This window comes from Oncorhynchus nerka, linkage group LG13 (genome assembly GCF_034236695.1).
Source record: "Oncorhynchus nerka isolate Pitt River linkage group LG13, Oner_Uvic_2.0, whole genome shotgun sequence".
Classification (NCBI taxonomy): Eukaryota; Metazoa; Chordata; class Actinopteri; order Salmoniformes; family Salmonidae; genus Oncorhynchus; species Oncorhynchus nerka.
In genome coordinates, this window is record NC_088408.1 from 89,989,585 (window position 1) to 90,015,908 (window position 26,324).

Here is a 26,324-nt window from a genome sequence, read left to right on the forward strand (position 1 = left end):
ATGGGACAAGGGTACCCCAGCCAGCCAAACCCAGATGACAGTGAGCTAATTGTGCAGCACCTCACTGTGATTCAGTGCCTTAGACCACTGCGCCACTCATGAGGCAGCCTTTTTCTTTTCTGTGTGTCTGGGATTAGGTCCTGGTCCGAGGTGAGCAGTATGTCCTACGTCTCCGACTTGTTAAAGTACAAACCTTCATCCAAATCGAGGTTTGTTATCGCTGTTCTGATGTCCAGAAGCTGTTTTTGGTTCTAGGAAATGATGGTGGAAACATTATGTAACAAATGATCAGCGCAAAAAAACACACACAATAGCAGAAATGGTCAGGAGCCCATTGTAGCTTTTTCCAATGTTCCTGCTGCCCCATTAATATCTGTGTTAATAACTTATTTCACATGTATTGCTACACTTTGCACTTCAAAGTAAATCTCAACTCTGTTAAAAGTACATTCAAGAAAAACTATTACACATATCACTCCTTGAGATAGTACTCTAGATGTAGACTGAACCTGCAATAAGACTTGATGGTGTAGTAGGAAGATCCGCATGCCATTAACCTAGAGGTTGTGAGTTCAAATCCCAGGTAAGGACATATATTAAATGCACTCTAAGTGACTTGTTTGATAGACTTAATGATTGCACAAGCACATTATTTTAAATTGCCAGATTCTTGCTTACGTTTTCTCATATTGGAACTAAGTTTGGGCAAACTTAACATTTTAAGTTCAGCTACTGTAACACTTCGACCGAAAAGTTGAGTAAACACAAAAAAAAGGCTGTGGAACCAGTTACTTAATAATAATTACTTAGGGTGTTTTGTGGGTGTTTTTTTTTACAGTGTACTTTTGCAAAGCTCTATAGATCTCCAGTTTAGTAAGTGTGTATTTTAAGACCAAATTTGATCTTTGAGCTAGGCAGTGGTGCTGCACAAAGCCTTTGAGATGCAGTAGACCACCCCTGAGTCTGGGTTTCAAGTCTAATAAAAAATCAGATAGGCCTAAAGGAACTGTATGAGTCAAACTTTTTAAAGATTAAATAAAGTATTTTCGGCTCCCAAAAAAAGCTTTTAGTCTCTCCTCATCTCTAGCGATATGTTGTTCCCATGGATTCATGGGAGACATCTGTGATATGTTGAACTTCAGTAAGCCCTCTGCCTACTGGGACAATACAGGTTCTGAATCCGGTGCCTGAAAACAAAGCTGCCGTGAGTAATTGAGCCTTCAAACAATCCAGGAGATACGCTATATATGGCTTGGGGGATTGTCTTCTAAACAACACAGGCATCATATCATGTATCCAACCTGGTTGAGTAGCTTTACAAGGCTAAAATAATCATCCGTTCCCATTTCTCCAATGTTTGTGCATCGTAGCTGTAACCTTGCATTTTGAAAAATGTGACAATTGGATAAATGTCTCATTTCGACTTGAGTTCGTGAGATCATGTTGCACTTATCCAAGGGGCGAGATTCAATCAGAATTTCATGCAGCCGCGTTACAAGTTCAAACACTCAAATTAGGCAGACAGGCATAAATCCCCTCATTTAAATTGACATGGAAACATCAATGGTTTGACATTTGAGTCATTATTTCTAACTTTCTAGCGCCATTTTGAACTTAATAAGGGATTGGTTTGTGACACATAATAGCAGCCTCTCACCGGCTCCTACTCCTCCAACATCACCAAAACATCTGCTATGTAGATGTTGGCCAATGTTGTTTAAAAATGCTCAATCTAATTGAATCTAAGCCAAGGTTTCTACCAATTAATCAAGCTTAGCTAGCTGACAGTTAGTCCTATCATGAAGAAGTCAAATGGATGTATGTTGTTTTTTGAGTCTCAGTCTGCAGCTTTAATGGGTTAAAACATACACTATACATTCATTTTCAGGCTGTCATAGATCACTGTCTCCAATATATGTTGTGATGGCGGTGCCCCAGCCATTCATTGTTGTTTCTTAGATGTTTGACTCTAATATATATAAGAACTAATGATAAAAAGATGAATGTCATGTCATGTATGTACTTTTGATTACTAGGAGATTCCTTGGGGCAATCGGTGCAACTATTGATTAATGTTGTTACAAAGGAAATGGGATGTTTTTTCTGCTCCTGTACGGAAGACAGAAACACCAAGTCACTCTGATTCATACTGTGACATCATCATTTTACTTTTTTCATTTTACACAAGTACAGAGGGAAATAACACATCCAGGAAATATCTGTGTGAATCGAGGTCAGTAGATTTAAATATCTGTGTGATTAGGAGTCAATAGGTTTAAATATCTGTGTGATTAGAGGTCAATAATACATATCTGTGTGATTCGAGGTCAGTAGGTTTAAATATAGCAAAGGTATAATTTCTAACTTTCTGTGTATACATACTGTTCACTATATTCTGTATATATCGCCACCTTCTCATCTTCGACGACACAGATTTATCTGTTCTAAGTTGAAATTCTTCCCACTACAAGTAGGTTGATTAATACAAACCTTTTAGGTTACACCGTAATATTTGAGCGCTGTTAAAATGGTACCTTAAAGATTACATGGAGAAGCTGGGCCTAAACCCTCGGATGGGCAATGAATATCATAGATCATGAGGCTAGCCCAGGTCTTCTTAACAGGTAAACACATATAAGGCCATTCACCACATTGTTCTATCGGTCTCATTGTTCTATCCTCCTTCATCACTTCCTGTTGAACGCAGAACGAGGGGAAGCTCGGTTTGTTGTTTTGGAAAGTTTTGAAAATCTATTGTAAAAGTTATTTACTAGCTAGCTACCTTTTTGAGTTTGAATCCCACAACGTGGTTGGCGTCAGTTGCTGGGACTACTGGTATCTCTCCAGTGATCCTGCCGACCATGGCCAGTTTTGCGGAGCTGTTATGCGTAGCAGCTAGCCAGCTGCCTATCATGCTAGCAGGGTTTTCTTGAGGGCTTGAACCCAGCCATTGTGACTGGACCGCAGATTGTCCCAGGCTTCTGGCTGTCTAGATCCCTGCTGTTTGTTGTTGTTGTTTTCAATCTCCCCTGTGACTTGTTACAACAACAAGAAAATAGCTTCAAGGGTTTTGTCCAAATACTGGTTGAGTCAACTAATAAAATGGACGACCTGACCAGAGAGGTCCAGGACCTGAAGAACAGTTTGCAGTTATCCCAGGGGCAGCTCAATGAGTTTAAAAAGGAGGACGGCAAGATTACAGCAATCTTTAAGTCATTGAGAGAGGACATCAGTTCCGTATGTGAATCAATGATAACAATGACGGAGAAATCAGATTATCTCTATGGACAATCAAAGAGGAACAACATGGTTGTGGACGGAATTGCAAAATCTCCACATGAGACCTGAACGGAGTCTGAGGACAACGTGAGGGAAATGATCTCTAAGAAACTGAAGATGGACCACAGGAAGATCGAGGTGGTGCGCGCCCACAGGACTGGAAAACCTGCCAACGGTCCAGGTTACAGGCACACCCGCTCCCCCTCCCTGGCGCTCGAGGGTGCCAGGCTGCCCATCGTTACGCACACCTGTAACCATCATTACGCGCACCAGCGCGTCTTCGACTCACCTGGACTCTATTGCTTTGTTGATTGCCCCTTTATAGCTGTCTGCTCCTCAGTTTGTTCCCCGTGTCAGCATTGATGTCGTTATGTTTTCATCTGTCCAGACGCTGTCCTTGTTTGTTTCTTGTCGGTTATCCATTAAATGTTCACTCCCTTTACTTGCTTCTCGTCTCCCAGCGTCAGTCTTTACACTTCTCAGTGTAACCAGTGCCTGCAATCTGGTTCAGGTTATTAATCAACCTTCTAAGGTGTTTATAACCACTACAGAAACAAGATCATCCCCATGTATTGATCACATATTTAGTACTACTGTAGAACTTTGTTCTAAAGCTGTATCCGTACCCATTGGATGCATTGATCACAATATAGTGGCTATATTCAGAAATGCCAAAGTTACAAAATCTGGGCCTAAAATAATGTATAACAAATCAAACAAAATATGTAGCTTTGACTTTTGTGAATAATAAGGAGCATCCAGATGCTGCACATGATGAATTTATGAAATGTCTTCTTCCAATTATTGATAAACATGCACCTGTTAAAAACTGACTGTTAGAACTGTTGAAGCTCCATGGATTGATGAGGAATTGAAAAATGGTATGGTTGAAAGAGATGGGGCAAAAATAATGGCTAATAATTCTGGCTGCACATCTGACTGGCTGACTTGCTGAAAATTGAGCAATTATGTGACTAAACTCAACAAAAAGAAGAATAAACTGTATTATGAAGCCAAGATCAATAATAGAAAGAATGATAGAAAGAAAAACAGTATTTTAAATGAAATTATGGGCAGAATAACAAATTCAACTCCATCTTTCATTTAATCCAAAGGCTTATTCATCACAAAACCATTTGTTGTTTCCAATTATTTTTATGATCAGTTCATTAGCAAAGTGGGCAAACTTAGGCAGGAAATGCTATCAACAAACAGTGAGCCATTGTACTCATGCATAAAAAAATATATAATAAAAGAAAAGCATTGAAAGTTAGAATTTTGTCAAGTTTATGTGGGAGAAGTGGAAGAATTATTGCTATTGATCAATAATGACAATCCTCCTGGCATTGATAATTTAGATGGAAAGCTACTGAATATGGTAGCTGACTATAGCCACACCTATCAGTCATATATTTAAACTGAGCCTAGAGGAAAGTCTTTGTCCTGGAGGGAAGCCAAAGTCATTCTACTACCCAAGAGTGGTAAAGAGTGGCCTTTACTGGTTCTAACAGCAGACCTATCAGCTTGCTGCTAGCTCTTAGCAAACTGTTGGAAAAAATGGTGTTTGACCAAATACAATGCTATTTCTCTGTAAACCAATTAACAACAGACTTTCAGCCTGCTTATAGAGAAGGGCACTCAACAGGTACTGCACTGACATAAATGACTGATGACTGTTTGAAATAAATTGATAATAAGAAGATTGTGGGATCTGCACTGTTAAATTTCAGTATAGCCTTTGATATTATTGATGATAACCTGTTGTTGAGAACTTATGTGTTATGGCTTTTCAACATCTGCAATATCGTGGATTCAGAGCTATCTATCTAATATAACTTTGGTTTTCTTTAATGGAAGATGATCTAATGTTAAATGTGTGGTGTACCACAGGGCAGCTCTCTGGGCCCTCTACTCTTTTCTGTTTTGATCAATGACCTGCCACTGGCATTAAACAAAGCATGTGTGTCTATGTGTGCTGATGATTCAATCATATACGCATCAGCAACCACAGTTGATAAAGTAACTGAAACCCTTAACAAAGAGTTGCAGTTTTGGAATGGGTGGCCAGTAATAAACTGGTCCTGAACATCTCTAAAACTAACAGCATTGTATTTGGTGCAAATCATTCCCTAAGCTCTATACCTCAGCTAAATCTGGTAATGAATGATGTGGCTGTTGAACAAGTTGAGGAGACTAAATTACTTGGTGTTACCTTAGATTGTAAACTGTCATGGACAAAACATATAAATTCAATGGTTGTAATGATGGGGAAAGGTCTGTAATAAAGAGATTTTTTTAACACCGTTAGTTTTTTTAACACTGCACTCCACAAAGCAAGTCCCGCAGGCTCTAGTTTGATCATATCTTGATTATTGTCAAGTCATAGGGTCAAGTGCTGCAAGTGCTTGCTCTTCATTGTAATCAGAGGTCTAATATTAATACTATGCAAGCCAGTCCCTAGAATTTCTAAGCAAGCAGCTGGAGGCAGGGCTTTCTCCTATAGAGTTCCATTTTTTTATGGAATGGTCTGCCTATCCATGTAAGAGACACAGACTCGGTCTCAACCTTTAAATCTTTATTGAAGTCTCATCACTTCTGTAGGTCCTATGATTGAGTGTAGTCTGGCCCAGGAGTGTGAAGGTGAACGGAAGGCACTGGAGCAACGAACCATGCTTGCTGTCTCTGCCTGGCCGTTTCCCTCTCTCCACTGGGATTCTCTGCCTCTAACTCTATTACAGGGGCTGAGTCACTGGCTTACTGGTGGTCTTCCGTGCCGTCCCTAGAGGGGTGCGTCACTTGAGTGGATTGAGTCACTTGACGTGATCTTCCAGTCCGGGTTGGCGCCCCTCCTTGGGTTGTGCCATGGCGGAGATCTTTGTGGGCAATACTCGACCTTGTCTCAGGATGGTAAGTTGGTGGTTGAAGATATCCATCTAGTGGTGTGGGGGCTGTGCTTTGGCAAAGTGGATATGGTTATATCCTGCCTGTTTGGCCCTGTCCGTGGGTATCGTTGGACAGGGCCACAGTGTCTCCTGACCCCTCCTGTCTCAGCCTCCAGTATTTATGCTGCAGTAGTTTATGTGTTGGGGGGCTAGGGCCGGTCTGTTAAATCTGGAGTATTTCTCCTCTTATCCGGTGTCCTGTGTGAATTTAAATTAGCTCTCTCTAATTCTCTCTCTCTTTCTTTCTTTCTTTCTCTCTCTCGGAGGACCTGAGCCCTAGGACCATGCCTCAGGACTACCTGGCCTGATGACTCCTTGATGTCCCCAGTCCACTTGGCCGTGCTGCTGCTCCAGTTTCAACTGTTCTGCCTGCAGCTATGGAACCCTGACCTGTTCACCGGACGTGCTACCTGTCCCAGACCTGCCGTTTTCAACTATCTAGAGACAGCAGGAGATGTAGAGATACTCTGAATGATCGGCTATGAAAAGCCAACTGACATTTACTCCTGAGGTACTGACCTGTTGCACTCTCGACAACCACTGTGATTATTATTATTTTACCCTGCTGGTCATCTATGAACATTTGAACATCTTAGGCATGTTCTGTTATAATCTCCACCCGGCAGAGCCAGAAGAGGAATGGCCACCCCTCATAGCTTGGTTCCTCTCTAGGTTTCTTCCTAGGTTTTGGCCTTTCTAGGGAGTTTTTCCTAGCCACTGTGCTTCTACAGCTGCATTGCTTTCTGTACAGCACTTTGAGATATAAGAAGGGCTTTATAAATACATTTGATTTGTTTTTTGGGGGGTTTTAGGCTGTGTTTCTGTACAGCACTTTGTGACAGCAGCTGATATAAGAAGGGCTTTATAAATAAATGTGATTGATTGGTTGATTGATTGACTAAGAGTTTAAGAAAGGCTAATTGCATCACTTCTTGTTTTTGTAAGAAACACTAATTTGTTTGAAATTCCAATTTGTTTGCATAGTAAACTTAAACGGAGCACTGACACACACACTTACCCCACCAGACATGCCACTAGGTCTTTTTTCACAGTCCCCAGGTTTAGAACAAATGAAAGGAAATGTACAGTATTATACAAAGCCATGAGTGCATGGAACTCCCTTCAATCTCATATGGCGCAAGTGAACAGCAAACCTGGTTTAAAAAAATAAATGAAGCAACACTTCATGACCCAACGCCTCTCCCCCATGTCACATACTTGTTGTGTGTATGTACTGACGTGTACGTGGAACTGATAGAGGCACACACAAACACACTACATGTTCATATTTTAAATGTATTGAAAGTCTTTTGTCTGTAATGTTTTTTCGTTATGTGTCAGACCCCAGTAGTCACCATTGGCGTTGCCATGGGGATCCTAATAAATCAATACAAAAATCCCCACCTGAGGCCGAGCCTGCATACCCATGCTTTAACTATGCAGCAGACTATCTTCAGACATGTCACTCCCCTCTCCCAAATGGCAAACAACATCAAAATGACTGGATACATGAGTTACAATAAAAATGTCTGATGTCTTTTAACATTTCCACACATTGTATCAAGAGCCTAGCAAATACCACATAGTGTAAATTAACATCTCCCAAGTGTGTGTTGTTGGAGGGTAGTTTTCCAGCAGCCTGACTTGCATCAGAACGTTCAAAGGGGTGGATGAAGGTGATAAGAAGCCGAAGGATTGGTGATGATACTGGGTTAGGATCCCAAACATCTCAGTGGAGGATCCATGGCTACAGGAAGTTAGCATCATACCCAGTTGGGATCCACACATCCTGTACATCATAGGATAGCATGGACTGACTATCATATCATCTGTGTTAATGTGCTCGCTAGTTAAACTGCAATGTAAGCATCTTCAAAGTGGGATGCTACCTACGGTTTTAAACCATGTGACAGATTGCACAGCTTGGACTCAGAGACTCTGAGAAATCAAGATGCTACTTCAGATGGAATAGCAATCTATAAATCCACTGAACCCAAGAAAGCCCATCCGTTTATATTGAGTTACAATCTGAAATCATATCAAACAGTATTGTGACACAGTCCATAGAGACAGTCCACAAAGTTGTCAACGTAACGTTGAAACTGGGATTGTAGAATTGATGAATCGAAAGGATTTCACACATCGATGCATTGCGCCAATATACTTTTATTTATGTGAAATACCATTCCACAGACAGACAGGTACATATGGTGTGATCAATGAACATGTGTCACAGCGGGTGGATAATACAACATCGTTTTTGAGACATAAAGTATCAAAGTACAATTAATAGAACTTTAACATTCAGTAAACTATCAACATTTTCAATACAATATGTTTTGTTTCATCTGTAAAAAGAAAATAAATATTTGATTGGTCTTTATATTTTTGTATAGCTTTGCTTTGATAATAAACATGTCTCGGAGTGGTTCATGTCTCAGAGTATAAGGCAAAGTATTAGGTCATGGAACAACATTCTCAACACCCTCTGTTTCAAAATGCAAAATGATCTCATTAGAATATGCCAAAAGTAATGATATGTAACCATTGTAGCCAAATGTCAGCCATGCTGACATATTAGTATCACCGAAGCTGACATATTAGTATCACCCAAGCTGACATATTAGTATCACCCAAGCTGACATATTAGGGTCACCCAAGCTGACATATTAGGGTCACCCAAGCTGACATATTAGGGTCACCCAAGCTGACATATTATTATCACGCAAACTGACATATTAGTGTCACCCAAGCTGACATATTAGTGTCACCCAAGCTGGTATACTAGAGTCACCCAAGCTGACATATTAGGGTCACCCAAGCTGACATATTAGTATCACCCAAACTGACATATTCGTGTCACCCAAGCTGACATATTAGTATCACCCAAGCTGACATATTAGTATCACCCAAGCTGGTATATTAGTATCACCCAAGCTGACATTGTAGTGTCACCCAAGCTGACATATTAGTATCACCCAAGCTGGCATACTAGTGTCACCCAAGCTGACATATTAGGGTCACCTAAGCTGACATATTAGTGTCACCCAAGCTGACATTGTAGTGTCACCCAAGCTGACATATTAGTATCACCCAAGCTGGCATACTAGTGTCACCCAAGCTGACATATTAGGGTCACCCAAGCTGACATATTAGTGTCACCCAAGCTGATATATTAGTGTCACCCAAGCTGACATATTAGTATCACCCAAGCTGACATATTAGTGTCACCCAGGCTGACATATTAGTGTCACCCAAGCTGACATATTATTATCACCCAAACTGACATATTAGTGTCACCCAAGATGACATATTAGTGTCACCCAAGATGACATTTAGTGTCACCCAAACTGACATATTAGTATCACCCAAGCTGACATATTAGTGTCACCCACGCTGACACATTAGTGTCACCCAAGCTGACATTAATGTCACCCAAGCTGGCATATTAGTGTCACCCAAGCTGACATATTTGTGTCACCCAAGCTGACATATTAGTGTCACCCAAGCTGACATATTAGTATCACCCAAGCTGACATATTAGTGTCACCCAAGCTGGCATATTAGTGTCACCCAAGCTGACATATTTGTGTCACCCAAGCTGACATATTAGTGTCACCCAAGCTGACATATTAGTATCACCCAAGCTGACATATTAGTGTCACCCAAGCTGACATATTTCTGTCACCCAAGCTGACATATTAGTGTCACCCAAGCTGACATATTAGTATCACCCAAGCTGACATATTAGTGTCACCCAAGCTGGCATATTAGTGTCACCCAAGCTGACATATTTGTGTCACCCAAGCTGACATATTAGTGTCACCCAAGCTGACATATTAGTATCACCCAAGCTGACATATTAGTGTCACCCAAGCTGACATATTAGTATCACCCAAGCTGACATATTAGTGTCACCCAAGCTGACATATTTGTGTCACCCAAGCTGACATATTAGTGTCACCCAAGCTGACATATTAGTATCACCCAAGCTGACATTTTAGTGTCACCCAAGCTGATACAATATGTACCAACAACAGATGAAGTGGGTTCATATATCAGTTATCTATCATCTACTACCATTTTTTCTGAAGATGTAACATGTATATACAATACTGTAACCATTCAAGATGCATGTACAGTATGTTTTGAAATTGAACACAATCATAATGGCGGTGTATTATCATTGTGTGCATCTACGCCATATTATAAAGTGCAAAATGAAAACAAAGCTATTTGTTTACAGTACGGTGAATTGACAATGTGCAATTGTATTATGTCCTCTGTGACCTTGCTGCAACCTTACTGCGACCTTGCTGCTTTTAACAAAACGCTCAGCGAAATGAGATAATTGTTGTCTGTCTTGACTGTTTTTAGACAGGACAGTAATCATAATTCCATCACCTGGTTGCTGAATTGTAACACCAAAATATTGGTGTGCTCAATCATGTGAAACGAAATAGTCCAATACAGTCGGTTTTATTTAATTGGGCAAGTCAGATAAGAACAAATTCTTATTTACAATGACGGCCTAGGAACAGTGGATTAACTGCCTTGTTCGATCTACCAACCTTTCGATTACAGGCCCAACGCTCTAACCACTAGGCTACCTTCCATTACATTACAAAATAAATGTCCTCAGCCTCCAAAACAGATGTAACTATTTTAGTGAAGTGCATTTATCTTTTAGTTCTTTGTTTTTGCGTCTCTCCAGTGCATTGTATTGTACTTGTCCTAGTAGTTTCTTTACAACAAATCTAATAGAAGACATCATGACCATTTTTAGAATTCCAACAACAATACATATTGATGAGCTATTCAAGTTTCCCTTTTATTTGGCAACTACATAAAAAAAATGGTGTGCTTTTCCATTGACTTGTTTTACTGTTCTCTCTCTTTCCATTCTGAGAGCCATTTACTCCACACAATGGTTGACTTTCATAGCTTTGGTCAAAATGTGTATTATACAGATGAATAGAGATGATCAGTATTCCAAGATGTCACTGGCAATCATGCACAACACTCTAAAGAGCACTGGAACAGCAATGGTGGAAGCAATGGCCCAGTCAAAACTGTTCGCTGCTCTGGCCCCCCAATGGTGGAACAAACTCCCTCACGACGCCAGGACAGCGGAGTCAATCACCACCTTCCGGAGACACCTGAAACCCCACCTCTTTAAGGAATACCTAGGATAGGATAAAGTAATCCCTCTCACCTCCCCTCCCCCTGAAAAGATTTAGATGCACTACTGTTCCACTGGAGGTCATAAGGTGAATGCACCAATTTGTAAGTCGCTCTGGATAAGAGCGTCTGCTAAATGACTTAAATGTAAATGTAAATATTGCCCAGAGTTGGATTAGTGCTTTATTGCAGGGCTTCACAGGCCATTTGATGATCAGTATAGCAAAGTCTGTGTCCCAGAATGGTTTCAGAAGTGTCTTTAAGATGAAAGTGCTTCCTGGTTCTTTTATCTAGTGTGAATGTCATTACTTTTTAATGAAAAAAAAACCAAGATAGAATATATTACTATGGTATGTTCAAAGTCGCCATAGGAAGAGGATTGCATTCCAAGGACAACAAGGAGCTACCAAGGCATGGAAGTGGATTGAAGGTTATTGCTCCTGCTTCAATTCCCCAGAGCAGAGCTTCCTCATGGATGAGCCTACAGTTCTATATTGAACATGTCTAGCCAGCGATATCACATGTGAAATGTATACTTGTGATGTATTGCCTAATATAGCAGTGTATACATTCCATCACATTCATCATATTCCCCGTGTACAGAGCAGACATCTCTGTTATAATGTTATTATGCATATATGTCACATTTCAAGCAAATACTGTATGATTTCCCAGTGATATGCTAATACAACACCCATCACGTCTGAGTTATTGGTTTTTCAATGGCAGTAAGGTATGTTAGGATCCTTATGGCAGTGGCATATGTTGTGATCGTTATGGCAGTAAGATATCTTATGATCCTTATGACAGTGAGATACGTTATGATCGTTATGGCTGTGAGATACGTTATGATCGTTATGGCTGTGAGATATGTTATGATCGTTATGGCTGTGAGATATGTTATGATCGTTATGGCTGTGAGATACGTTATGATCGTTATGGCTGTGAGATATGTTATGATCGTTATGGCTGTGAGATATGTTATGATCGTTATGGCTGTGAGATATGTTATGATCGTTATGGCTGTGAGATATGTTATGGTCGTTATGGGGTGCTCAGTGAAGCTAATAGTCCACAGTATGTCAATAAGAACAGTTGTCCAAAAACTACTTTTACGATATGATCATGTAGTCCACTAAACAGCCCTTTTGATCATGCAGAACTGTGAAATATACATTTATTATGAAATATTAACTTGTTTGTTGTTGTTCGTTTGTTGTTGTTTGATACACAGTACAGATGTAAAACCCATTGTTCATTCCCGCCACTGACCCCTTGACCCGCGACCCTATTAACAAAGTTGGTCACAGTTGGTTCACAATAAGTTAATAATGACACACCTCTGTTTGTTACACAGTCATACGGATATACACTGATAATAAGGTCTACAAATGTTTCAAGAGACGACTGGTTAAATCCATGCACTTCATGCACAGATGATGGTCAACCTGCAGGCCACCGTAGTTAAGGGTCTCAATGGGTTCCATTCAGAAAGGAGATAAAGGAGCATGTTGGGAAATATGCCCTTGAAGTCATTTGGATGAGAGCCATGCCTTTCTGTCAGTTTATTTAGATGGTGGATGAATTGTCTGTTGTTGTTGTTGAGCTGTTCTTTTCTCAGTCATTTGTCCAGGTGTCTTACAGCAGTCTCTTTCAGAGGGTCAGGAGGCCATGGCCGTCCCCGCCTACTTCATGCCACTCCGAAGCACCTGATTGGCTGCGATAAGCATGACGCTGATGATGAAAGCGATGGCAAAAGCACATATCAGGCTCTTGCGTACACACGTCTGCTTGACTTGCTGCGTTGGACTAGCTGCTTGACAGGACAAGGAGACAAGAGGAGAAGGAGGAAAGTGAGAGATTATCAAGAAGGAGAAACATGCACCTGTGAGTCTTTTGAATAAAATCTATTTTGATGCTCTGCACATATCTGATACCGGAGGCAAGTTACATTGTAATCTCATCTCCAAATGTACAAGTATATGAACACAATTATTACGGATGAAAACTGCTTGGAGATGTGTTTTTACACCAGTGTGTACGATAGATAATTACCTAGATTACAGCTCTGATTTCAGTTAGCTCCAAACAAGATAACAAATGCATTGGCACCTGAGAAGCATGATAAAATAGAATATATTAAGGAGTTTGGTGTACAGTGCCTTGCAAAAGTTTTCATCAACCTTGGCGTTCATCCTATTTTGTTGCATTACAATCTGTAATTTGGATTTTATGTAACGGACATCCACTAAATAGTCCAAATTGGTGAAAAAAAATACATAAAATAAAAAAATATGAAAAAGTGGTGCGTACATATGTATTCACCCCCTTTGCTATGAAGCCCCTAAATAAGATCTGGTGCAACCAATAACCTTCAGAAGTCATATAATTAATTAAATAAAGTCCACCCTTGTGCCATCTAAGTCTCAAATGATCTGTCACATGATCTACGCATATATACACCTGTTCTGAAAGTCCCCAGAGTCTGCAACACCACCAAGCAAGGGGCACCACCAAGTAAGGGGCACCACCAAGCAAGGGGCACCACCAAGCAAGGGGCACCACCAAGCAAGGGGCACCACCAAGCAAGGGGCACCACCAAGCAAGGGGCACCACCAAGCAAGGGGCACCACCAAGCAAGGGACACCACCAAGCAAGGGGCACCACCAAGCAAGGGGCACCACCAAGCAAGGGGCACCACCAAGCAAGTGGCACCATGAAGACCAAGGAGCTCTCCAAACAGGTCAGGGACAAAGTTGTGGAGAAGTACAGATCAGGGTTGGGTTATAAAACAATATCAGAAACTTTGAACATCCCGCAGAGCACCATTAAATCCATTATCAAAAAATGGAAAGAATATGGCACCACAACAGTCCTGCCAAGAGAGGGCCGACCACTAAAACTCACAGACCAGGCAAGGAGGGCATTAATCAGAGAGGCAAACAAAGAGACCAAAGATAAACCTGAAGGACCTGCAAATCTGCAAAGGGGAGATTGGAGTATCTGTCCATAGGACCACTTTAAGCCGTACACTCCACAGAACTGGGCTTTATGGAAGAGTGGCAAGAAAAAAAAGCCATCTACAGTATGTCATTTCTTTATTCAGCTTCTTGATATGGCACACTTGTCAGGTGGATGGCTTATCTTGGCAAAGGAGAAATGCTCACTAACAGGGATATAAACACATTTGTGCACAACATTTTAGAGAAATAAGCTTTTTGTATGTATGGAACATTTCTGGGATATTTTATCATGCATCATGGAACCAACGCTTTACATATCGTGTTTATGTTTTTGTTCAGCATAGATGTCTTTCTCAATTAAACTATTATACTGGAAGTATATCAAAGTGTACAATAGGTCTCCTACTGTCCATATTAACCTGAGACACATTAAAGTGGTTACCACAAAGTGTGTACTACAAAGTGTGTACTATAACATGTATACTATAAAGCGTGTACTATAAGGTTTCTTACTGTCTATATCCACCTGGCAGGCCCCTGGGTTCGCTATGTGACTCTCCTCGGTCATGATGATGTTCTCGATATCCTTCATGGTGAGGTGGTCGGAGAATGTATCATACAGCAGCCTCTTCAGCTCCTCTACCGTCAGCTTCTGCATGTCAGTCTGGACACACACACACACACACACACACACACACACACACACACACACACACACACACACACACACACACACACACACACACACACACACACACACACGCACGCACGCACACACACACACACACACACACACACACACGCACACACACACACACACAAACCCACGCACGCACACACACACGCACGCACGCACGCACACACACACACACACACACACACACACACACACACACACACACACACACACACACACACACACACACACACACACACACAGGAACTTATGTCACTACAATGAGATACTGCTCTATGGTTGATTTTAGTTTATACAATGTTTTGTATTTGGGGATGTAAGCAAAGTGATCCTGGAGATTTTAGCCAGAGAATACAACACTGCCCATTGATACATGTGGCATACTGTATGACTGTCTGGACTTAGGGATTCAATTATTTTGAGCATACAGTACACTGCCATAGACCTCCCCTTCAAATTTTTTTTTGACATTTTCAAGAGTCAGATGTGGTTTTCAGGCACCTGTGATGTTTCACATTAATCTTTCACATGTGAACAAATCACATGACAAATGTCACGTGGGGAAAAACATACTTTTTTTTGACACGTGTGAAGATTCACATTGATTGTTCATATTACTCAGACATGTGTGGTCTCCAAACATTTCGCATCATGAGTTTCATATGTTTGCTTTTGTAGCAGGCGGGATTAGAGGCCATGGGAGAAGCCAACGTCTTGACCATTAAACCAAGAGGGCCAAAACTAATTTAGAAGTCGCAGGCGAGACTACTTCATCATGTCACCATGAGCAACCATGTCCGCCGCAGGCCCTCTACATTTTCACATGTGTATCTTCATATTTTAATGTACATTTTAACTATGGGTATCAAATGTACTTGAATTTACTGCAGGTTTTTCTGTGATTAATTATTATGAATCGCAAATTTGGAATTAGCTCAAATTGAGCTGTAATTTAAGATTATTTATGCAAAAAGCATTACAAACATATTTACATCTTGATTTTGTTCAAAGTAATGGTTAGCAAAACATTCTTTAACCTCAATGTCAACTTGTTTTGACGTGGCATAGTTGTTTTCCGCTGTTTATATTATGTATGTTGGATGTCTTCAGTGTACTTGCAAAACAATAAAAAATGTGTGCACAAAAATGACAAAAGATTAAATTGAGATTAAATCAGTTAATTTTAACATGTTAAACAGGATAAATAAGGGCACCCAGTTTTCTAGCATGAGAAACTGAAGTTTGATTTACATATGTTATTGTTTTTCACGTGGAGTTTTGAACATGTGAAACTGCAAATGAGATTTTTACATGTCAAACTGCATAACCAATTTTAATACGGCCAAGCACAAATTAAAAATGTAAGACACGTGAAAATATGGTGTCAAGTGAAATTTTAGCTCAGCATGTGAAAACAGCTATTTCACATGTGAAAATGCTAATTTTATATGTATTTTTTTAAGCCGGGAGGGGCACACACAATAAGATATGAGTTTGTTCTAGAATCTAGATTGTATACAAAGACACTGCATAGATAATGCTAACACAAGCCTGACTCTGAATCAGTCTCTAAATACTTTTTACTATTACTGCTATCATCCAGAAGGCGAGGTCAGTACAGGTGCATCAAAGCTGGGACCGAGAGACTGAAAAACAGCTTCTATCTCAAGGCCATCAGACTGTTAAACAGCCACCACTAACATTGAGTGGCTGCTGCCAACACACTGTCATTGACACTGACCCAACTCCAGCCACTTTAATAATGGGAATTGATGGGAAATGATGTAAATATATCACTAGCCACTTTAAACAATGCTACCTTATATAATGTTACTTACCCTACATTATTCATCTCATATGCATACGTATATACTGTACTCTACATCATCGACTGCATCCTTATGTAATACATGTATCACTAGCCACTTTAACTATGCCACTTTGTTTACTTTGTCTACATACTCATCTCATATGTATATACTGTACTCGATACCATCTACTGTATGCTGCTCTGTACCATCACTCATTCATATATCCTTATGTACATATTCTTTATCCCCTTACACTGTGTATAAAACAGTAGTTTTGGAATTGTTAGTTAGATTACTTGTTGGTTATCACTGCATTGTCGGAACTAGAAGCACAAGCATTTCGCTACACTCGCATTAACATCTGCTAACCATGTGTATGTGACAAATAAAATTTGATTTGATTTGAATATGGGAGGGTAATTATCTGAAAAACTGTCACACAGTAAAAACCTGATTTAATCTAAATGGATTTTTCTTCTTTCGATCGTCAGACTAGTGTATAAAATGGGTGGGGATGGTTGTTGAAAGTCAGGAAGGAAGGACACAGTTCTGACAGAAGAACATTACTAAGAATACTAAGTACTAAGTAGATACTAAGGTTGCATTCCAAACACATAAAAGTCACACCCTATCCCCTCAGCCCTCAAATTAAGTGGACACTTCTGATGATGTATCATGATGTCTGACGAGTTGACACCTGCAGGGCAAGGGGTGAGGGAAGAATGAATGGATTTTAAATGGACCGCTCTCGTTTGTCCCACAGTTGTGTTTTCAGTTATCGTGCGATACAGTCCATTATGATTGGCTAGAAGACAACACCTCCGCAGACATCGAATGCTAGCCAGCTGACTATATCAGGTAAATCGAAAATTACAATGTATAAGTGTGATGTCGGGGAAAGTTGTATGCGCAAGCTAACGTTTCCAAAAGCTAATCAAATAAAAGCCTCATTACTCACGAGGGGTCACTGCCTTATCAACCCTCCACTGAATCTGGGAATTACATTTGTTTTCCTTTCAAGTCAAAAAGTCTCCATACAATGGATAAATGGTGCGATAGATGACAGTTACAGTATAGCATTACATCCTAATCACCCAGAAGCCTTTGTAGCTTGTCAGTGGTAATAAGCAGGAAGGAAGCGGTTGTGAGGTGGTGAGGGTAGGCAACAAGGGTAGGCAACAACATCTCCTCCCCGCTGATCCTCAACACGGGGGCCCCACAAGGGTGCGTTCTGAGCCCTCTCCTGTACTCCCTGTTCACCCACGACTGCGTGGCCACGCACGCCTCCAACTCAATCATCAAGTTTGCGGACGACACAACAGTGGTAGGCTTGATTACCAACAACGACGAGACGGCCTACAGGGAGGAGGTGAGGGCCCTCGGAGTGTGGTGTCAGGAAAATAACCTCACACTCAACGTCAACAAAACTAAGGAAATGATTGTGGACTTCAGGAAACAGCAGAGGGAACACCCCCCTATCCACATCGATGGAACAGTAGTGGAGAGGGTAGCAAGTTTTAAGTTCCTCGGCATACACATCACAGACAAACTGAATTGGTCCACTCACACTGACAGCGTCGTGAAGAAGGCGCAGCAGCGCCTCTTCAACCTCAGGAGGCTGAAGAAATTCGGCTTGTCACCAAAAGCACTCACGAACTTCTACAGATGCACAATCGAGAGCATCCTGGCGGGCTGTATCACCGCCTGGTACGGCAACTGCTCCGCCCTCAACCGTAAGGCTCTCCAGAGGGTAGTGAGGTCTGCACAACGCATCACCGGGGGCAAACTACCTGCCCTCCAGGACACCTACACCACCCGATGTTACAGGAAGGCCATAAAGATCATCAAGGACATCAACCACCCGAACCACTGCCTGTTCACCCCGCTATCATCCAGAAGGCGAGGTCAGTACAGGTGCATCAAAGCTGGGACTGAGAGACTGAAAAACAGCTTCTATGTCAAGGCTATCAGACTGTTAAACAGCCACCATTGAGTGGCTGCTGCCAACACACTGTCATTGACACTGACCCAACTCCAGCCACTTTAATAATGGGAATTGATGGGAAATGATGTAAATATATCACTAGCCACTTTAAACAATGCTACCTTATATAATGTTACTTACCCTACATTATTCATCTCATATGCATACGTATATACTGTACTCTACATCATCGACTGCATCCTTATGTAATACATGTATCACTAGCCACTTTAACTATGCCACTTTGTTTACTTTGTCTACATACTCATCTCATATGTATATACTGTACTCGATACCATCTACTGTATGCTGCTCTGTACCATCACTCACTCATATATCCTTATGTACATATTCTTTATCCCCTTACACTGTGTATAAGACAGTAGTTTTAGAATTGTTAGTTAGATTACTTGTTGGTTATCACTGCATTGTCGGAACTAGAAGCACAAGCATTTCGCTACACTCGCATTAACATCTGCTAACCATGTGTATGTGACAAATAAGATTTGATTTGATTTGATTTGATTTGATTTGATTTTATGATTACTTACCTTCCAGAACACAGAGTCAAAGTCGGTTCCGTGGAACTTGTCTGGCATTCCGGCTGCTGTCAGCTTGGGTCCGAGGAGAGTGACAAACTCTTCGAAATCCACCTGACCATCACCTGTTGATGACAGGAATCTTGATGACACCTGGTATGCTAGTGTGTGTGTGTGTGTGTGTGTGTGTGTGTGTGTGTGTGTGTGTGTGTGTGTGTGTGTGTGTGTGTGTGTGTGTGTGTGTGTGTGTGTGTGTCTGTGTTTGGGTTGGTGGGTGTGAGCGCCGTCTGTGTCGTGAATGCATGCCTGTGTGCATGCTTGCGTGTGTCCGTGTCTGTGTCTGTGTGTGCGTGCGTGTGTGTGTGTGTGTGTGTGTGTGTGTGTGTGTGTGTGTCTGTGTGTCTGTGTTTGGGTTGGTGGGTGTGAGCGCCCGTCTGTGTCGTGAATGCGTGCCTGTGTGCATGCCTGTGTGCATGCCTGCGTGTGTCCGTGTCTGTGTGTCTGTGTGTGTCTGTGTGTCTGTGTGTGTGTGTGTGTGTGTTTGTCTGTGTGTCTGTGTGTCTGTGTGTCTGTGTTTGGGTTGGTGGGTGTGAGCGCCCATCTGTGTCGTGAATGCATGCCTGTGTGCATGCCTGCGTGTGTCTGTGTGTGTGTGTGTGTGTGTGTGTGTGTGTGTGTGTGTGTGTGTGTGTGTGTGTGTGTGTGTGTGTGTGTGTGTGTGTGTGTGTGTGTGTCTGTGTTTGGGTTGGTGGGTGTGAGCGCCCGTCTGTGTCGTGAATGCGTGCCTGTGTGCATGCCTGTGTGCATGCCTGCGTGTGTCCGTGTCTGTGTGTCTGTGTGTGTCTGTGTGTCTGTGTGTCCGTGTGTGTGTCTGTGTGTCTGTGTGTCTGTGTGCATGGCTGCGTGTGTCTATCTCACCGTCCATGTCCAGTCTCTGTATGATGACCTCCAGCTCCACCTCATTGGGCATGTACCCCAGAGACCTCATGGCCATGCCCAGCTCTTGCTTCGAGATGAAGCCATTCCCATCACGGTCAAATACCTTGAACGCCTCGCGAATCTCTGTGAGGAAGACAACACAGAGAATTGTTTTAGTATCAGCCTACCTGTGTCATGTGCCTAAGCACTAAATAACTTCCATTTCGAAAATAAGGTTTTAAATATGCTACACAAATGACTGGTCAATCTCTACCAACGAATGTAGCGGATGCACTGAAGACGATGGAAAAAACAGAACATTTAAATTAATTACAGTTTTTTTCTTCAATAGCGATCATAGATCTCCAAGGGATAAAGTGATGTGAGGTGAACAAATGGCGCATTCACTTTCACAGTGTATAGATTGGATCTTAAGAGAGCCACTGTGGCCATTTTGACAGACCAAAATGCATCTGTTAAAAAATGAACTAGGTTACTGTATGTAAAAGGTCACTTCAGGAAAAAAATGTATGACAGAAACCTAAGAAGAGGAAATGTTGGCTTTTCCAATAGTTATTTTAATTTAAACTAATCTAAAGCATACCAGAGATCTGTATAATGAAGAGATATTCATGTCTCCACCCTAACAATGGGAGTCGTTGTCCCAAAGGCAGGAAAGTAGGCGAAAAGCTTAGGTCTGCATACTAAGCCCATAGAAACGGATTGGGCTTATTCTGGACAGATTTTGGCGAGAGTGAGCCCTCTCATTTAGCCTCTTCCTATCTGAGCATACTGACCAGGTCTGTCCTTAAAATACTTCTCCCATAGCTCAAACGCCCCTTTCCTTACGAGTGACCGAAACCCATCACTCATATGTGTTGTAGACCGTCGGCCAGTAAAATGACTGATTGTAAAAGATCTAGCATACAGGAAACTGGTTCAGGTGATGATGAACAATCTTCCCTATATACACTTGTTGATGGGTAGATCTAGGATGAATCTGCTCCGGTATCTACTCTGACTGTTTTTGCAGTAGCCAAGAATCACAGAACACATTGTTAAAAAAATCATGTACAATATCAGATGTGTTAAGTCAGTGTAAGTCTAATGGAAATTAAATGTAGCTCTGTGAGAGGACATTCTAGATAACATTTGCAGGTGGAAAATAGGTGACTGCAAACATGCTTATGTAAATAAAAAAATATGAACCCCGATTTGAATTTGAATGACATTGAATAAGTCTATAATTGAATATATAAGGGACAATTTTATATATTCATTAAAGTGATTAGAGAAAGCAGGAATGAGTAGATGTACCTATCACTCAGTAAGAATGATCATAATAAAATGCACTTCATTCACTCTGTAGCTTATTGTTAGTGACGTGTGGTGTAGTAAATAACATTTGCTGTTGCATTGATGTAGTGGGGTGTCAGAATAGGGATATGTGGGCATGTCCGTGGCCAGAATAAACCCCTGACTCATTTTGACAAATATTTTGGGCAAGAAAGAAAATGTGAGACGGATGAATGAAGACAGAATGTGTTGTGTATAAATGAAGTGATGCCAATGCTTTAGGAAATAGTTTAGTATTATTTTCAAGGCGCAGAACGGAATGGATACCCATCTGCTACAGGGACAGGGGAACTTGGCTATCATGGATTACAATGTGACACACAATTTATAAGGTGGAGTAGAATGACATTTCCCCACCTCATGGCCACCCCAGCTGCTTCCGATCCTATTAACAACACCTCCAAATCCACCTGAGGTCCTTCACTCCATCTTTTTCTGGTGTTTGCTGTATAAACAGCTCTTCAGCTGAGCAGAGCCCTATTCCATTGAAAAGCCCAAACGCTGCCTCTCAGGAGGGGCGAGACTCTTAGAAGGTCTATATCTCTTACAATTGGCTATGAACTATAAGAGAGTTACATCATAACAACTAATTACAATATACACTCAGTGGCCAGTTTATTGGGTACACCCACCTTTGTCTCCAGAACAGCCTGAACTCTTTGGGACATGGAAAAATGTATCAATTGGTATCAAATAGAAGTTTATTTGTCACGTGCGCCGAATACAACAGGTGTATAACTTACAGTGAAATGCTTACTTACAGCCTCTAACCAACAGAGAACAGTCTATGACTGGGGTGACTGTGGTCTTTGACAATTTTAGGGCCTTCCTCTGACACCGACTGGTGTTGAGGTCCTGGATGGCAGGCAGCTTAGCCCCAGTGATGTGCTGGGCCATACGCACTACCCTCTATAGTGCCTTGCGGTCAGAAGCCGAGCAGTTGCCGTGCCAGGCAGTGATGCTCTCCATGTTGCAGCTGTAGAACCGTTTGAGGATCTGAGGACCCATGACAAATATTTGTAGTTTCCTGAGGGGGAATAGGCTTGTCATGCCCTCTTCACGACTGTCTTGGTGTGTTGGGACCATTCTAGTTTGTTGTCGATGTGGACACCAAGGAACCTGAAGCTCTCAACCTGTTCAACTACAGCCCCGTCGATGAGAATGGGGGCGTGCTTGGTCCACCTTTTCCTGTAGTCCCCAATCATCTCCTCAGTCTTGGTTACGTTGAGGGATAGGTTGTAATTCTGGCACCACCCGGCCAGGTCTCTAGCCTCCTCCTGATAGGCTGTCTCGTCGTTGTCTGTGATTAGGCTTACCACTGTAGATTCGTCTGCAAACTTAATGATGGTGTTGGAGTCATGCCTGGCCATGCAGTCGTGGGTGAACAGGGAGTACAGGAGGGGACTGAGCACGCACCACTGAGGGGCTCCAGTTTTGAGGATCAGCGTGGCGGATGTGTTGTTTCCTACCCTTACCACCTGAGGGCGGCCCGTCAGGAAGTCCAGGATTGTTTATTCCGAGAATCCTTAGCTTAGTGATGAGCTTTGAGAGTACTCTGGTGTTGAACGCTGAGCTGTAGTCAATGAATAGCATTCACACATAGGTGTTCCTTTTATCCAGGTGGGAAAGGGCGGTGTGGAGTGCAATAGAGATTGCATCACCTGTGGATCTGATTGGGCGGTATGCAAATTGGAGTGGGTCTAGGGTTTCTGGGATAATGGTGTTGATGTGAGCCATTACCAGCCTTTCAAAGCACTTCGTGGCTACGGACGTGAGGGTTACAGATCTGTTGACATTTAGGCATTTAGTGTTCTTGGGCACAGGGACTATGGCAGTCTGCTTGAAACATGTTGATATTACAGACTCAATCAGGGACATGTTGAAAATGACAGTGAAGACACCTGCCAGTTAGTCAGCACATGCCCGGAGCACACGTCCTGGTAATCCATCTGACCCAGCAGCCTTGTGAATGTTGAAGGTCTTTCTCACGTCAGCTACGGAGAGCGTGATCACACAGTCATCTGGAACGACTGATGCTCTCATGCATACCTCAGTGTTGCTTGCCTCGAAGTGAGGATAGAAGTGATTTAGCTCATCTGGTAGGCTTGTGTCACTGGGCAGCTCTCGGCTGTGCTTCCCTTTGTAATCAAGAGACCTAATGTGTTCCCCACATTATTACACCACTGCCACAAGACTGTACCATTGACACCAGGCAGGATGGGGCCATGGACTCATCCTGCTAATGCCAAATCCTGACTCTGCCATCAGCATGACACAACAGAAACTAGGATTCACCAGACCAGGAAATGTTTTTCCTCTCTGTAATTTCCCAGTGTTGGTGATCGCGTGCCCACTGGAGCTGCTTCTTCTTGTTTTTAGCTGATAGGAGTGGAACCCGGTGTGGTTGTCTGCTGCAATAGCCAATACGTGACAAGGACCGACAAGTTGTGCCTGTTTGTGGACTGCCTGTTAGCATGAACGATTCATTCTCCTTCAACATGTCATCAACTAACTGTTCTCTCCCACATGGATGCCCCTTACTGGATGTTTTATGTTTGTTGCACCATTCGGGCGGTGGGTAGCCTAGTGGTTAGAGCATTGGGCCAGTTATTGAAAGTTTGCTGGATGGAATCCCCAAACTGACAAGGTAAAAATGTTTCATTCTTCCCCAAAGGCAGTAAACCTCCTGTGCCATGGATGTCAATTAAGGCAACCCACCCACACCTCTCTGATTCAGAGGGTTGGGTTAAATGTAGAAGACACATTTCAGTTGAAGCATTCAGTTGTACAAATGACTAGGTATACTCCCTTTCCTTCTCAGTAAACTCTAGACACTGTCGTGTGTGAAAAGCCCTGGGGGCCAACTGTTTCTGCGATGCTGAAACCGAACCGATAGACCAGAAGGCTTGGGTAGCAACCCTACATTTGTGTTGGGACTATATATTGTGGAAGGATGAAATAGCATGAATAAATGTATCAAAATCAAGTTTTTATTCAAATATGTCAATCATTACTTGCACATGTTGCACATCTCAGACATTAGCACTTAAGCATGTCGCATAACATTTTGCTAGGTATACCTATTGTTTGGTTCGTGAGGAATCATAGTCGAGAGAAGGCAGGAGACACTTTGTTTTGTTTAGCATCACTTAGATTAGACTGCTCCCTTTACTGGATCAGTCAACCAGGCTACACTTTACGATTAGGAGGATGTGGGAGGGGAAGCTTTGAGTGTCTCCGTTAGGGAAACAGGGGAATGGGGTTCAGTGCTTTACTGTTAGGAAAGATTTAGGTTTTTTGTTTCAACAGATCTTTACACATTTTCCTCACTACAAAATACTCATGCAGTGCTTGTGGTTACTAAACATATTTTAGATATGCGTTTATACTCTAGCTTATTCCATGTTCATATCTTTAGTTAAATGACTTCAAATGCAAAACTGAAATTTACTTTGTCGAATGTCCGTGGAGTTGATAAACTATCCAAGCTTAAACAGGTTATTACTAATCTATTGTGTTCCTACAAGAAACTCACTTGCTGAAGGATGAGCTAATTAACATATGCAGGAGATGGCAAGCACAAGTGATGGCATCCTGTTTCTCCTCTCATTCTCGTGGTATTATGGTTTTAATTAAAAAATCTGTTCCATTTCAAATGGAAAATAGTATAACTGATACAGCTGGGTAGATACATTTTGACACAGGAAACTCTTTTGAATGAGCGTATTAATCTGGTTAATGTATATGGTCCTACTGATGATAATCTCAAATTATCTGAGAATTTCTTTCTATTCGTAGTATAGCCTCCCTTCCTGGTAAAGTCCTAATGGCAGGTGATTTTAATTGCACTTTTCATCCTCATCTCGATCACTCCACTTGCAGAGTAGAAAGAGATTACAGCATTTCATTAAGAATACAGAACAAGGTTTTTACATATCTTGGTATTAAAATCACACCAGAAATGAGCTGATTGAGTAGTACAGCAAATGATGAACCCATGGTAACGGGTGTAACAAAATCCGTCAACAGATGGAAATCATTACAGCCTACATCTATTATTGGTAGAATAAATATAATTAATATGAATATTTTGACCCAATATCTTCATCTATTTCAATCAATTCCTCTGGCTCCACCACCTTTATTTTTCCCAAAGATCAGAAAGATACTAACATTTGATCTGGAGCAACATAAAACCAAGGCTTAGACTTTCTCTTCTTTATTTTCCCTAAGACAGAGGGGGTTAAAACGTCCAAACCTACAGTGGCATTACTGGTCTCCACAACAGAGGGCTGCAATGTTTTGGTTTTCCAAGGAACCATACTTACCCTGGCTGCAGACTGAACTCTTATCCACGAAAGGCTTAACTTTGGATGAATATTTGTACTCTGCGCCCTTTCAGAAACTAAGAAGAACACTACTAATCCTTTTGGTAAAAACATCCTATCTATATGGCACGAAGTGCAGCAATATTGTTTGAATCCCCTGAATTATCCAGTTGTACACCAATTTTGGACAATTTCACACCTGATAAAAATGACTTGGGGTTTAAAGAATGGGAAAGAAAAGGTATTGTTAAAGTAATGGACATATACAATGAAAAAGGGCTCATGTCGTTTGAAGAACTAAAGGGCATATTGAACTTACCAGAAAA

The 26,324-nt window shown here is 41.6% G+C and overlaps 1 protein-coding gene across 1 annotated transcript in view; it reads right to left on the bottom strand.

Moving 5' to 3' along the window:
• Positions 1 to 13,087: 13,087 nt before the first annotated feature.
• LOC115140615 (calcium-binding protein 7-like) overlaps positions 13,088 to 26,324 on the bottom strand; it is a 48,833-nt gene continuing 35,596 nt past the window's right edge. The window contains exons 2-5 of the mRNA XM_065026062.1: positions 20,315 to 20,458; positions 19,409 to 19,521; positions 14,879 to 15,029; positions 13,088 to 13,218 (exon numbers count right to left, since the gene is read on the bottom strand). Coding sequence (XP_064882134.1) covers positions 13,088 to 13,218; positions 14,879 to 15,029; positions 19,409 to 19,521; positions 20,315 to 20,458 — 539 coding nt within the window. The remainder of the gene's footprint in view (positions 13,219 to 14,878; positions 15,030 to 19,408; positions 19,522 to 20,314; positions 20,459 to 26,324) is intronic.